The sequence below is a fragment of the Lissotriton helveticus genome, chromosome 9 (assembly GCF_964261635.1).
Source record: "Lissotriton helveticus chromosome 9, aLisHel1.1, whole genome shotgun sequence".
Classification (NCBI taxonomy): domain Eukaryota; kingdom Metazoa; phylum Chordata; class Amphibia; order Caudata; family Salamandridae; genus Lissotriton; species Lissotriton helveticus.
Genome location: NC_136070.1, coordinates 225,621,820 through 225,636,414, shown reverse-complemented (window position 1 = coordinate 225,636,414; position 14,595 = coordinate 225,621,820). Strand labels below are relative to the sequence as shown.

Here is a 14,595-nt window from a genome sequence, read left to right as displayed (position 1 = left end):
GTGTTGTGTGCATGCAATCTAAAGAGGATGGATATGATATTAGCGGGGACACAATCTTTTGCAAAACCTACCACAGCTTGGGCCTTGGAATGTAATTAAACGCAGTTCTCAAGTCGACAAAGACCACATATTAAGTGGCCCTTGTCAAGCGTTACAGTTTTCCAAAATAGGGTACAAAAACTGAGGACCTGGTCCACCATACTGACCGTTTTCCTAAATCCCATCTGCATCACAGAAAGAATGGAGTTGGCCTCAACCCAATCCAGCAGCTGTTCTAGGATAAGGTGAGTGAAAAGTTACTGGAATGTGCCAATAAAGCTGATGGTCAAAACATCCCCTGGGACGTCTTTACCGCCATTTTGATGAATTAGGACAATGTCTGCCTTCTGCCAGGAACCAGGGACCGGGAAACCTTATAGAACTGAATGGAAAAGCAGGGGAAAAAAGGTAGCTCGGATGAGTAGTTCTAATCTAAAAAAGTCCCCGGGGATGAAGTCAGGGCCTTGTGCTTTGTTTGACGGAAGCATCATAAGTGCCTCCAGTACATCTTTGTGCTGAAGAGTCAAGGGGGTGCCCTCACTTGCAAGTGAAGGAGGATCGCTTGCTGGTACCCTTCACCCATAGTCGGCTTGGCTGCATACATTTTATTTCTAAATTCTCCACCCAAGTCTGGGGTTGAAGGTTATAAACAACACCCTTGACTGGATTGCGTTTGCCATGGGCCACAATCTCACAGAATGATTTAGCATCCCCAACCCGGGCAGCTACAACCAGATCCTCCCACATCTTTCGTTCTTAATCTAATTTGGCCTGTATTAGACTCCTTTTGTAATCCTTTCTGGCTCTAACAATATCTTGCCTAATGCCAGCTTTTAGACTCTGCATCAAGACATGTCAATTTCCTGCAGCTATTATTAAACCATGGACAGTGAATGTGCAGGCTAGGGGCCTTTCGGACCTCTTTTGTAAGTGAGGCTTTATGGGTTATAAAAAGATTTTCATGGGACTGAACGATATCACCAGGGTCGGGGATTTGCGTTCTGAATGAGGTCAGGGCCTCCAAGGTCCCCCAAATGTTAAAAAAATCTGGGTCTGGCCCGCCGCTTATTGTTCGTGAGTTTGTGAGTGTTGGAACGGCCCCAGGATTCAAGCTGCCACTCTGATGGGTGCCGTTCCCAAACCCTCTAAGAGACAGATAAAGATCAGTGTTATCACGATCAATAACCACCATATCTTTAAGAGATGACCACAATGGTAGTGACAGGAAAATGTAGTCAATGCAACTCTTTTGTAGCGCACGTTTAAAAGTGTAGGTACCACAATGATCCGAAGGAGACATGCCTCTGTAGGCCCTGAGTCCAAGGCGGAGGGATAAACTCAACAGATGGTCTGCGACAACTGAACTTCTCGTAAGTGTCCAGAGCTAGCTGAGGGACTCCCCAACTGCAAACACCTCCTCTGTAAATTTTAAGGGTTTAAGGCCATATGGTTCAAAAGAAACATTGAAATCGCCAATGGCGATTACCTGGTCTTTGAGTGGAAGGGTGTCTAAAACATCTTCTAAAGCATGTAAGGTATTAGATGGCTTATTTGCCCCACTCAGCCTAATTTACATATTAAAAACTTAACAAGAGGATCCTCCCCTCCAGCAATAGACAGCTCCAGGATATCATAAGAATGTATAGCAAGCTTTGCAATGGAAAGAGCTAGAGAATTTTTAATCCACAAGATTATGCCACCTGTTGGCCGACCCCTGCCACCAGAGACTGCTGGACAAAAAAACGTTGTAAACCCTGATCTGTGGACCGGAGCAACATACGTTTCCTGTAACATACATAAATCATAAGCGCCGCTAAAAGTCCCCCAGTCCGGATCAACCAGCTTGGCGTTAAGGCCAGCAACGTTCCATGAAAGTATATTCTAGACTTTGTGCTGTGAATCTATTGGGGTAATCATAGCGACAGTAATGGAGTGTGACCCCTCTACACTGGCCAAATTTGCAACGGATAATGTCTTGATGGCTTGCTCATTCTCAAACCCACTCTTATGTAAGGCTGATCCATACGTGGCAAAGAACAGCGACTTTAGGGTTGAGGGCTCTGTGGGATGGCTTGGGGAGTCCTTGGTGGTATCTGGGCTGGGAACAATAATTGTTGCAGTGACAACAGGGCCCTGGTGGAAACTCAAGGGCGAAAGAAACTCGGTAAGCAACTGATGCCATTTTCAGATACAGTCAGTCTTTAGCATCCAGTGACGAGAAAGGTTCAAAAAGAATTCCTAAAGAGATTTTCGTAGTTGTGTTGCCAGGAAAACCAGTTCTTTTGACAGTGCTTGGCACATACCATTCCATTCCAAAAATCTTTATTTCGATCACAGATCATAAAAGATACATAACATTTATACACAATTAAAAACGAATTAAACGCAGTGTGATCCAGTATAAAACATTTTAAAACAAGGGGTGCTATGAAAACAGTATATAACTTTCAAGGAGTCTTTTTATACAAGTCTTTTGACCCATCGGCTTCGAGTGAACCACATAGAGGTTAAAAATTTCGAGAGGGCAAAGACTACAGTGGGGGAGAGGTCTGTCTTTAAAACTCTGTAAGCAGGTTGAAAAGTTCTAAAACCCAGGTTCCTGAGTAGTGGGACTAACCAGTATTTCCTGCTCCTCTCATAGCCCTTGCAAAAGAAGACAACGTGAGCGTCATCCTCCTTCGGGTGAGCACATACTGGGCAAGTTTCTGTGGTGGAGCGGCATTACCAGGACGCTGTAAATGAAGCTAAAGGGAGACTTCCGTATCTCCATTGTAAGAATAATTTCCTCGTTAATACAGGAGACATAGCGTCTAGAGTACTTTCGAGACAATAGGAGTCTTTCACTTTTAGGAACAAGTGTGTCAAGGATCCCTCACGAGTGGCGTCAATAGCTTTTGTGAGCATCAGTTCTTGATATGCTCTCACAAGTGCCTTTTTTGGAATCTTTAGGCAGGTGTTTGAAGGATCCGTCCAGAGTTCCGGGAAGCCCATCTCCTCTAGCATTCCCTTCACATAAGTCAACCACGGGATCCTCTTGGCATTTCGTAGCTCCAGGAATTCCTGCAGCTCCTCTCTATAGTTTATAAGATCTGGGCTACACCACAGTCGCCTCCAAAATGTTAGGGGTTTAAGTCCCAGCTCCTCCGTTATTGGTCGAATTCCCAAGTCTAATCTAAGGGGAAGCAATGGAGTACTCTGAGGGAGGGCAACGACCTGTCTCAGGAATTTATTTTCAGTTGACTGTAATTTAGGGAGTTGAGAGTGTCCCCACAGCTTACCCCCATATGTAACACCTGCACGGGCTTGAATTTTATAAATATGAATGATTGGGGTTAGTGGGCGATAGGAGGATTTATTCGCCAAACGCATAGTGCCACCCGCCAACTGAGCCAGTTTGATGTTCACTTTAGTCTGGTGAGTCGTCCACGTTAAATGTTCATTTAAAGTAATCCCCAGGTATTCAATATTGTGCACACGTTCTAGTTGGACTGTGCCTAGCCTAGGTGGAGCTCGATTATGGGGGTTAGGATTCAAAATCATAAATTTAGTTTTCTGTGGGTTGATTTCCAATTCTCGTTCAGAGCAGAACTCTAAAAAACCGTCCAAGATGCGTTGAATCCCCATAGGGGATTTAGACAGCAGCAGGGTGTCATCTGCAAACATAATTGCTGGCACCCTGCTGCCTGTCAACTTTGGGGCATCAGTATTGGCAATCCTGTTTAGGTGGGCAACAACCCCGTTCACAAAGAGGCAAAACAGGGTTGGTGCAAGCACACAACCCTGTCTAACCCCTCTGCGAACGGGGAACCTTTCGGTTAACTTGCCACCTTTGCCACACCTTACGCGAGCGTAGTTGTTATAGTGTAGTCTCATCAGAATTGCCAGAAGGTCACCAGGGACGTTCAGCTCTTTCATAACTCTCCACAGTCTCGCTCTGGGTACCAAATCGAAGGCGGCACGTAAGTCAACGAAAATAGTATACAGAGTGCCGCCCTCGATTACCGCTGTTCTCCAGTAAAGGAGATTCAGCCTGAAAATTTGGTCTATGGTCGATACACCCTGCCTAAATCCTGCCTGATAGGGGGATAGGATGTCCATCTCTTCAATCCAGGCCTGGAGCCGATTCAGGATCAGTCTTCCGAAAAGTTTTTGGGATATATCGATAAGACTGATGGGACGATAGTTGGCAGGAAGCAGAGGGGATCCCTTTTTGTAGATTGGGACCACCTCTGCTCCCAACCAAGTATCGGGCACCTCCATTCCCCTCAGAATGGCATTGAATATCGCATACCTTATGGGGTTAGAAGTGGCAAGAGACCCATAAAATTACCCTAATAGGTAGGCCTTGATTCCAGTTGATGGAAATGGCAGTTGGTTCAATCGTCCCAGGAGAAGTTCCATAATTAGGGGAGTCTTGAGGTTCACCAGTACACAGCTCCTAGGGCAGTCTTTAGGATGGATACCAAGCCAAGCTGATCAGCGGGCTAATAAGACCTCTGGGGCTGGGTCATGGGGCCACCTCGAATTGGTGGTCAACCGGTGCACTGATGTATTCCTCAATGTCTCAAAATCTTCACTTGCGTTGGGAGGAATCTCAGGGAGATTTTGGAAAAAGTTAGGTAGGGTGTGCACTCTGGGGGGAGTTGTCGACAGCACATGGGAGATATACCGTGATGGATAGTTGGGGTAGGCTTCCTATTACTTTCCTGATGTTGTGCCCAGCTATTAGGCTTGCCTTGCCCCTCGCCCCCCGAGATCGATTGTCCACTGAGCCCTGGCTACCACAAGGCTCTGTCACAGATGGCAAATGAAAAGTAGGTGGAGTGGATCTAAATTGATCCTGCTTCACATGTAAGTGCGGGGGTCTTGTAATCGATGAAGTGCCCTTCCCAACCTCAGAACATGACAGGGCCTGTAGTGACTCCAGTTTCACCTGTAACAATGAGCAACTGCTGGGGCAAGCTCTTCCCTTAGAATGGCCCTAAATTGTTCCAGAGATCTCTCCAGGAACCCTTCCAGGAACTCCTGGAAGGGTACCCTGGGAATCTCAGTAGACCCACTGGAAGATGAAGGGAAAGTGGGGTCGTCACACTGAGAAGACTTCTCTACTAACCTCATCGACTAGTTGTTATCAGGGGCTGGGAAAGTAATCACCTCGCCTTAAGACTCGCTCTGGGGGGCAAACCGATGACTGCAGGGGGAAACACCGTCAGGGGAGACTAAGGTGGAAGAGGCCAAGAGAGATGTTAAAGGCTGGTTTATTTGGGAAGTAGGGAGGGGTTTCTGACCGTGCTTACTAGATCTTGTGAACATCCCAGGAATCCTCTTTTGCTTGCACTGGGCGTTGCTAGTGAGGGTCCTGGTGGCACCTCATTGAGGGGTGGTCGGAGTGGGCACTGATATCTGCTTACATTCATCAGTTGACTGACTATTCTATCCAGAACACAATTGTCACCATCAAGCTTTTGAGTTTTGCCAGATTTCTATCTACCTGCGCCTGGTCCACCTCCGTTGCATTTTGTTTCCCCATGACCAAGCGTAAATAGCTCAGGAATCAAAGATACAAACTAGAGTTTCCGGGGCAAAGCAGTTTGACATGGGGGCTAGAGAGATGAATAGCTCGCCCACTGCAGACACAATGAAAACAAAACCTCATAGGACAATTTTAAGGACAAGTGTGCAGTAAGCTGAACATGGGAGTGAGCTGAACGGCTAACAGCAAGGAGTAGTACCTTAGGATATAGGAAGTGTTAGAGGTGTGGCTCAGCAAAGCTTCCTCCAGGCTCTGATGGCGTGGATGGGCCCATGCGTGTCCCGTGCTTGACACAATGGCTGTAGGCCCCGCCCCTCAGGCAAATGTGGTCATCCGTGCATACTGGCACGGTGACAGTTGGGGGAGTGAGTCCCCTGTGGTACTTTAGGGATCAGAGAGGTAGCGTGTCCCCAAACTTGCTGGCTGCCCCCTCAGGCAAATGTGGTCATCTGTGCCTACTGGCACGGTGACAGTTGGGGTAGTGAGTCCCCTGTGGTACTTTACGGATCATAGAGGTAGCGTGCCCCCAAACTTGCTGGCTGCCCCCTCAGGCAAATGTTGTCATCTGCGCGCCTACTGGCACGGTGACAGTTGGGGGAGTGAGTCCCCTGTGGTACTTTAGGGATCAGAGAGGGAGCGTGCCCCCAAACTTGCCACCTGGATGTTATTTATATACTAATTTTACCCAATGTTGTTTGATGAAATGTTTAACTTTAAACTAACTGATGCACATGTCACTATTTTAATGGGGCCAAACTGCAATGCAATGCTTCGGTAAACTGTTTTATTAGCTACGCTGAATGAAAAAAGGAATAAACATTTAATTTAAAATTGCACTTACTTTAATAAAGTTAAAAACGGAACCAACACACTACTTACTGTTGAATAGCAGGCAAGCACCGATTCAGGCAGAAGTTTAATGATCTCACAAATAATACATGGCAATGGATACTTTTCAACATAATCGAGTTACTGACAAAGTGAGTACAAATACATCACACATTACGTACTTTCGAGCTATTGTGGTCACTCGGATCCGGCGCTGTCCGCTGGAGTGCTGGTACTGCGTCACAAACTGAATGGCACCACGTCCACCTTGAGGAATGGGAGCATTGTGCTAAATTAGGAAGACATAATTTGATTAAGTGAATAAAATGGTCAGGTGTTTATTTTATGATGCAATAGATTGATTTCTGTCACTAGTGACGTTTGGAGAAAATTTACAAGCTGGTTTATCATAGCAAACAAGCCCGGTAAACATTAGAAGTGAACTCTTCATGTATGATTTAGACAAGCTCTCCTGGGCAAACAGAACACATTGTTATTATGCAAGCAATCAGATAAAAATATAAAGCAATCACTGTATAAACATCGGGCCATTAGCATCAGCTCATTCATTTTCTGTATTCTGAGATCTTATGCAAGGCAGAGTCGGAGGCAAAAACAAAGTGACCATGTTTGCAAAATAGATTATGTGCACCTAAATTCTATTAGTTCAAGACAGCATGATTTTCATTTCAAGCACGAGTTCATGTGTGGAACGGATACGATATTCAAGTCATTCCAAGTGTTTCACGGAACATTAACTAGGGAGTCGCTATACACCGAGGATGGGAAATGTCGGGAAAATAAACGTTTCAAGGTTTTCAAATAAATTTCCAGTGAAGGGGTGCATGACTGACCACAAAATATATACTTTACTCTCTTCTGTATCCTCAACATAGGAATGGCATTACAGTGACCATGAATGACTTTTTAGAGGATGGCAGATAGATCTTTTGTGCATGGGTAAATCGAACATCATCCTCGTCAATTTTCCTCGGCCCAGCACTTTCTGAACATTGAGCTAAATCCATCTCATGACTCGCACCCTGCAGCCCCAAAGTCAAACCAACAAACTTTGGACCCTAGCTTGCTCCTCAGCATCCTGTCTGTCCTGAGAAAGAGGGAGTCAGGAAAGAGGAGGGGGTGCGGGGGCAGTAAAATGGGTGGCCATGGAAATGTCAGAGTGGTTTGTCATGTGCTGCGCCAGGGGAAGATATGGTGATGTGGGAGCCAGGAAGGGGAGCAGTGAAGCCCAGCAGTCAAAACGATTAAACAAGAGGTGCACAGATGTCACTAGCTACTTCTAAGAACTTATTCCAAGTGCGAAGAGACGTTGTTTCTTTGTTTCTTATTGAAGAGGCATTCTGAAGTCAGTGAATAATTTAGATGACAGGTTGGAATATGCAGCCTGATGTCCTCCTCTTTAGGTGTGATCGATTCTGAACTGGTGAATACCACAGGCTTATCACAAAGCATTATCCATCAACTGGCCAATGCCTGGTGACTCAGATTATAAAATCGAATGAGCCACACGCCTGAACAAAGCAAAGTATTTTTCAAGATCCTTCTGAATATTACACAGAAACCTTCAAGTCTTATCTAAGGTGGTACAGAGTTCCCCAATGAGGTGACCTTGAAACACACAGCTCTTCGACCACATCTTTTGTAGCGAGTCAGCTGTACAATCAGGAGATTGAGGTACGTGGACCAAAGGCATCAGGATGGCTGATCAGGAATAAACAACACAGCAGGGTATACAGGGTATCCAGGTGAGCGATCATGTAATGTCTTGTGAGTCCTCAAGTATGATCTTCCTTTTATCAACAAGCAATAGGGATAGTTTAGTGATGTGCTTGGGGATGGCATCTCAGACTGAACAGGTGACAACGACTGTTCTGAATTTTTTGCAATTACAATAATACAAACAGCGCATTTACTCTATGAGCTGGAGATCTTTGTTTTGAGCAGCAAACAAGAGAAAGGACCCTTCAAAGCAGAGTGAATTGCAGGAAAGCTGATTTCAACACTGCTTTACTTTAGGTAACGGTACACCCAGGCTACGGACTTTCTTTGCCGATAATAAGGGGGGAGGGGGGCAATAGAAGTGGGGAGGTAGGGTAGGGGAGGTATACAGGGCCTATGCGTAGGAATACACCATTCAGGCAAAACCAGCTTTGCGGTATTGAGTGCTGCATCTGTGTCAGACAATGAGCCGCATCTGAACATTTCCCACATTGGTCTTCCAGTTTGAGCTAGATCTGTGTATAATCAGGGCAAATATGTTAGCTGGTCGTTTGTGTATTATTAGAAGAAGGTGGGCCCCACAGTGTTGGCAGTTCTATGGAGTGACAAGCTCAATTAACCTTAATGAGCGAGGAAGGAATCAAAGAAAGTTAACTCTGTTCTGTCTATGCTTGATGACTTTACAAAGATGTCACAAAGCGCAGAGAATACACATCACTAAAGGAGCTCCGGGTCCGTGCTGGTAGGGAGGTCTAGCATGTGACTCGATGTGCCTAAGTGCATAACAGGGGATTTCCATTTTGAAGGACAGTTCCCTTCACACACCAGAGGTGTCATGTTTCATCATGGGGGTACGTCCTCGCGTGAGAGACCTAGTCCTCACGCGGGCTACAACCCCCTCACTGCGAGGGAGGAGCTCAGGGATGTTTTAATAGGGAGGGTGGGTGTACTAAAACCCTATGAGAACTTGGTGTGTTAAAGAAAAGTGCAGTGCAGTGTTATAAGTGATTAAGACTGGCTACTGGGTCAGCTATGATGCTACTTTTATTCAGCTGCCCAGTTTCAGGATTAAAACCAAAGTTTCGCTTGTAACACAGGTGCCAGGATTCAAGGCCTCTGCGCTCTTACAGGACCAACATGTTTCAGCCTAATAGACCTAGACTAATGTCACAGCTTATTCAGGGTCGATAATGTAGCTTCTGCAATAAATAAGTGAATGGCGTGTGCAGAAACACAGGTAAAACGTGTGCTGGAGTCCTGCGAGGAACCGCACTCACAGCGGTTGTGGCGCCCGTACCTTATGGCTAAGTAGCCGTGACAGATGTGGTGAACCCCGTAAACCTAGAATGGTATACGACGAACATACTTAACAGCGAAAACTGTTCTGGTTCAGTTTTGTCTCATTTATTTATCACGTTTTACCTGTGTTTCTGCAGGAAAGGGCATCACTGTCCGCTCTCGGAGACAGAAATGGGCGAGTCTCCAAAGGGACTCGGAGGAAGAGCCATTAAAGATACGAGCAACGACCATCAAGAGGCAGGTCCAGCGGTGGATAGGCGGAGGGGTGCAGTAAAAAAGGTGAAACCATTTAAGCAAACTTAGTTTCCAGTTAAGGATTAGTAGCTGCAAGCTTCTTGCTCGCTGGTTTATTCACTGAGTTTGAAAGTCCTATTCCGTTCTCTGCTACTCTGAGATCATTCACTACAGTGCTTCTTCAGTGGTCCGTGCGTTCATAAATCCAGTGTTATGGAGCCGGTAGTAGACAACTGAATACAAACTGGTTTGGAGTTCTGATAAAGATGTATTTGGCATGGTTTACATGTTCTATTATAATAATCTCTGCTGGTCCTAAAATAACCTGAAGCATGTTTACAGCAGCTGACATTTTTAATTTTTATAGATTTAACTAGCGTTTATTACAAAGATTATCTCTGCTGTCCATCAGTTAATTGAAGCGCATGTAATTGAGGTGACGCAAGCTCACTGATTAACAAATCACCTGCGCTCATGTTTTGTTGTGTGCCTTCCTTTAATCAGTTGGGAATACAATTGATGTGAGCATAGAGGTTATTATAATTATATATTTAATGAGGTCTCTCCTTTTGCAGGCCATTCCATGACTGGTTTTAAGGCCAGATTGTGTCTTACAGGAATCCTTAGTGCTAGAACTGGGTGCAGAATTCAAGCGAGCTGATTGAGCAGTTTGGGGTGGAGCCCACCGTGGAGGACTGTTTCGCCTTCATAAGAATGACCTCTTCTGATCTGATGTAGGGTCTTCAGGATGACTTTGCATCTGGTTCTTATCTACCGCCGTTTCTGAAAAAATACCCATCGTTTTGTTTGTGTTTAAGGGCTTTGTGGCGACGAGGCAAGTACGTATATAGCTACTGCTGCACCCCTCCCTGAAACAACAAATGCATTCAGGGGATCGTATTAGGGTGATGAAGGAAGGCACAGCGTCCAGCTACTACCCAGAAACAAATGAGTGTTTAACTGATTAAACCTAGACTAACTCTTAAAGTTTAAATGGTACTCTTACAATGATGTTCTTTTTGGCTCTCTGGCCCTCTGAAGGCAGAGTAAGACATAGACACTGTTCTTTTGGCCCCTCCGGAAGTTGAGTAGAACATAGAACGGGGTTGAGTGGTAATTCTTGAAAGTAAGCACATATTACAAGGAGATGTACAAGAAAATACATTTACATGGTAAAGGGACAAATGTTTAATGTGAAATGTAAAGATAATAGGTAGATGAAAAGGAAGGCATCTTCGTGCATGAGTTTAGGAAGCATACACTGCATTTTACAAGTTACTGACTTGTGGTTGCAACAACCATGCCACTATGCTTGCTGCTTTGTGTTTTTTGTAATTGTTGGTGGGTTTCTGTTATTTCTAAGTTACAACTTATATTTTAGTCTGTGATGCCCGTATCAACATCCTTGCATCCGTCATGCAGTCACCACCATCAGCAACACCACCTCTTTTCTGAATTCTCGTGAAATATGTATCACAGTGAATATTCTGATCCTACCCTTAGCCTGTTATACATTACATTTACTTTGTAACATAAAAGTGACGGACCTGCAGATAATTCCTGGTTTATTGTATTGCATTCAGGATCATCTCCCTCAGGGCAGCAGCCACCCAAACTGCCCTGAGACATTAAACTGCAACACTTTGCCCCTGTTTTACATCATTTGAGGAATTTCTAACTTCCCCTGTAATATTCCAGGTGTATAGTTGGAATAGTAGTCAAAAAGCATCCTGGACTATTCTGGGGCTGTGCTTTCCTCTAATATTCTAGGACCTGGGTTAGAATAGTAAATTAGCTGTCCCGGCATTCACAAAACATCTGCTGCTCTAAGTGCTAAACTGAAGATAGAAACTCAAGCAGCAAGGAGCACTTGAATAACATAAATCGGAGCAGGTAGGGCTTATGAGGGAGAACTGTGAGAAGCAGCAGTCCTGATATAAATCCAGAATATCAAGAGAAGAAAAGGTGAAAGGTCATTCTGGGATAGGAGCCGAATGCAGGGAATGGTTCATCATCAATGTTCTCAAGTCAACAGAAAAAGTGAACCATGAGACACTCTTTATGTCCTAGAGTCAGCAGGGAATGGTTCTTTTCTGTACAGCCTTGCCCTTTTTTTGCTCCAGAGAATCCCACAAAGAGTTGGTTGTCTAATGCTGGTGATGACAATGGGGGCCACGTCTTCCAGAGTCTGTATCAGCGCCGATTCGATGGGAACTGGCATGGCCTGTGGAGCCGGAGGTGGCCCAGTTATGAGCTCAGGGGCCCACCTGGCGCCGAAAACAAACCCGCCAACAGTATCCCGGGATGGAGACCCTCTTGACTCAATGGGCTTGCAGGCACAGCAGAGGGAGTTGGCACGTATCTAAAGAGTTGGAGCATGACTTTCCAGAACTCTTCAATCTCCTTAGGAGTTGAAGACAGCCCCGGAAATTCAGGTTTTGCTGAAGAAGTTGCAGGATTTACTCCAAAGTCAACAACTTAGGGAGTGAGATCGAGATGTATGGTGCTACTCCAGTGCCTTCTCAGGACAGTGTGAGTGGCAGGAAGAGATTGAATCCCACTTAGGTTGCTTGAGTTTAGGTTTTTGAGTTACCAGAAGATTGGATTGAGAGGAAGACTGACTCCTGGAATGACTCCAGAGACATCTGGATCTCAAAGAGGACAAGGACCAAACTTTCCAGAGATTGAAGAGTTCTGGAAGGTCATGCTCCAACTCTTTAGATAAGTGCTAACTCCCTTTGCTGTGCCTGCAAGCCCATTGAGTCAAGAGGGTCACCATCTGGGTTACTGTTTTTTAATTGGTCAATACATTTACAACAAATTTAATAACAATGTATTCTTGTTATATTAGGATTTATTTCTTTTTACTATGTCGGGTTTAGGAGGATTCTGATTTCTGACACTCGAATGAATGAAGGATGTATGCATGAGCACACTACAATCTACATAAGCTTTTGATATCCCAAGGTTTTTTTTCTCTTTTTTGATTGTATTCAGTACCCAATCCCTTGGTTGGTGGGTCATTTTCTTTGTCTTTTTGGACCCCAGGCACCACAGGAAAATTTGGTGAGAATCTGTCACAGACCTTTGTTTGCAACAGTCCTTACAGGGCGTAAAATCAGTCATTATGGGAGGTGATATAACCCTTGCACACTCTAAAACATTTTTTTGATTGCGGTAAGTGTCTCACAGGGATGAGTGGTAGCTCCGGATCTGCACCTGGTGATGCGGAAAGAAAGGAATTGGCATCAGCACACAGGAGTGGTGTCTATATAGTATCCACAAGTCACTTCTGGAGTGGCATGGCATTAGTGAAGAGCAGCATGGTGCCACCTACCGCAGCGCAGAGATGCTACTGAAAAGTTTCTGGATACAGACCAATGCCTGGGAAATATTCAAAAGGTGAGGAATCTGCAGCTAGAAGTCTATCAGAAATCAGAGGTCCTCATATAACAAAATGGTTTCTTACCTGTAGGAGCAGTTTTGCAGCTTGAAGAATTTTCTGAATTCACATGCTGTGCATTATTCTAGCAGCTAGTGGTTGGATCCGGAATTCTCCTATGGGTTTAGTCCTTCCCTTCTTTCTTCTGCCTCTTTTTCAGGTCTCGCGCCTAGCGTTGCAGTGCACAGAATTGTCACGCAGCGAGAGACCTCATGTAAGGGCTTGTGCGTGTGCTTTTATTATCGTCATCTGCGATTGGCTTGTGCGCGTTTTTTTTTTACAAAAGGCAGCACGCCATTGGTGGAAGGCGTGTGCATGTACCAGCATCTTTGGAAATGTAACCGCCCATGTCCCAGTGGTGAATGTTACGTGCAGCAGCGGCATCTGGTTGTAATTATAAACATGTGTTTATAATTAGCGCACGTTCGCTTTGCTGCCGCGCTCCCTTAACCCTCACTCCTCTGTGGTGCGCGTGCACCACTGGTTTCGATTCCATGCTTGTTGTTAGTGGAGCGAACAAGTGAATGTCAAACACACTTCAGACCGCTTGTTTTCCTTTTGGAATGTCTTTGTCTTTAACAATGGCAGCCGCGCAATGTGCAGCTCGCTCAATGTAACTTTTTAACCCATGTGTTTTTTGTTGTTTTTTTAAAGCGCCAAGTTTAGCTATGTTTTGCGGCTCACTCAATTATAACTTTTAAAACAAACAATGTGTTTTTTTGTTGTTTTTTTTCCCAGCGCCAAGCTTTAACTATGGCAGCAGAACCTTTCTTTTTTTTCCAAGTACTAGGAGTACTAGAAGCATCTGGGAGGTGCGTGGAGCAAGGCATCAAGGCAGCTTGCAGCTGGTGGATTATAAGGCATTCACGTCCACTGCAGCGTCTGAGCCTTGCAGGGGGACTTGCGTGAGGGGCTGCTATGGTTTCAGAGCAAAAGCCTGCCAATTCACAATGGCGGCAGAACCTTCCAGTGAATCCTGCTGACGTGCAAGGCCCTGCATCAGCCCGGGATTGGACTGCCCACCACCTGGCCTAACTCTGCTGCTATCCCTGTGAGGCGGTATTGACCAGAGAGCCACGCGGAGATTAGGTAAGGCAGCGCACCTTGGTTGCCTCGTGGGAGCCGCTGGAAGGGGTGGTCTGTTACTGTTGGGGGCACTTAGAGGAGAGCTGTAGCCACCAACCGCATATGTACAGGGGGAGACCCCTTTGATGCTGAACGAGATGCCTCCTGCTAAAAGTACCAAGTGAGCAGTGTGGGGCGCTCCTGATGTTGGCTGGTTCTGGTTCTGGTTCAGCACTTGGTGGCAGTAGGAGCAGAATCTGCATCTGCTTGCGCTGGTAGACTCAACCTGTGTGAACTGCAGGCAATGGATTTGCTCCCTTAATCCCCCTATTTATACTGGTTGATCCTGCTGCCCCCATGCAATGCACTGAGGATGTCTGTGCTAAAAGCTACATCCTACGAAGGTGAGGGCTGC

The 14,595-nt window shown here is 45.5% G+C and overlaps 1 protein-coding gene across 4 annotated transcripts in view; it reads right to left on the bottom strand.

The window, feature by feature from the left end:
- The window catches only part of SEC23A (SEC23 homolog A, COPII component), an 891,592-nt gene that overhangs the window by 357,895 nt on the left and 519,102 nt on the right, over positions 1-14,595 (bottom strand). For all 4 annotated transcript variants that reach the window (XM_078659766.1, XM_078659768.1, XM_078659769.1 and 1 more), the window contains one exon: positions 6,583-6,689. In XM_078659766.1, the coding sequence (XP_078515892.1) occupies positions 6,583-6,689 (107 nt within the window). The remainder of the gene's footprint in view (positions 1-6,582; positions 6,690-14,595) is intronic.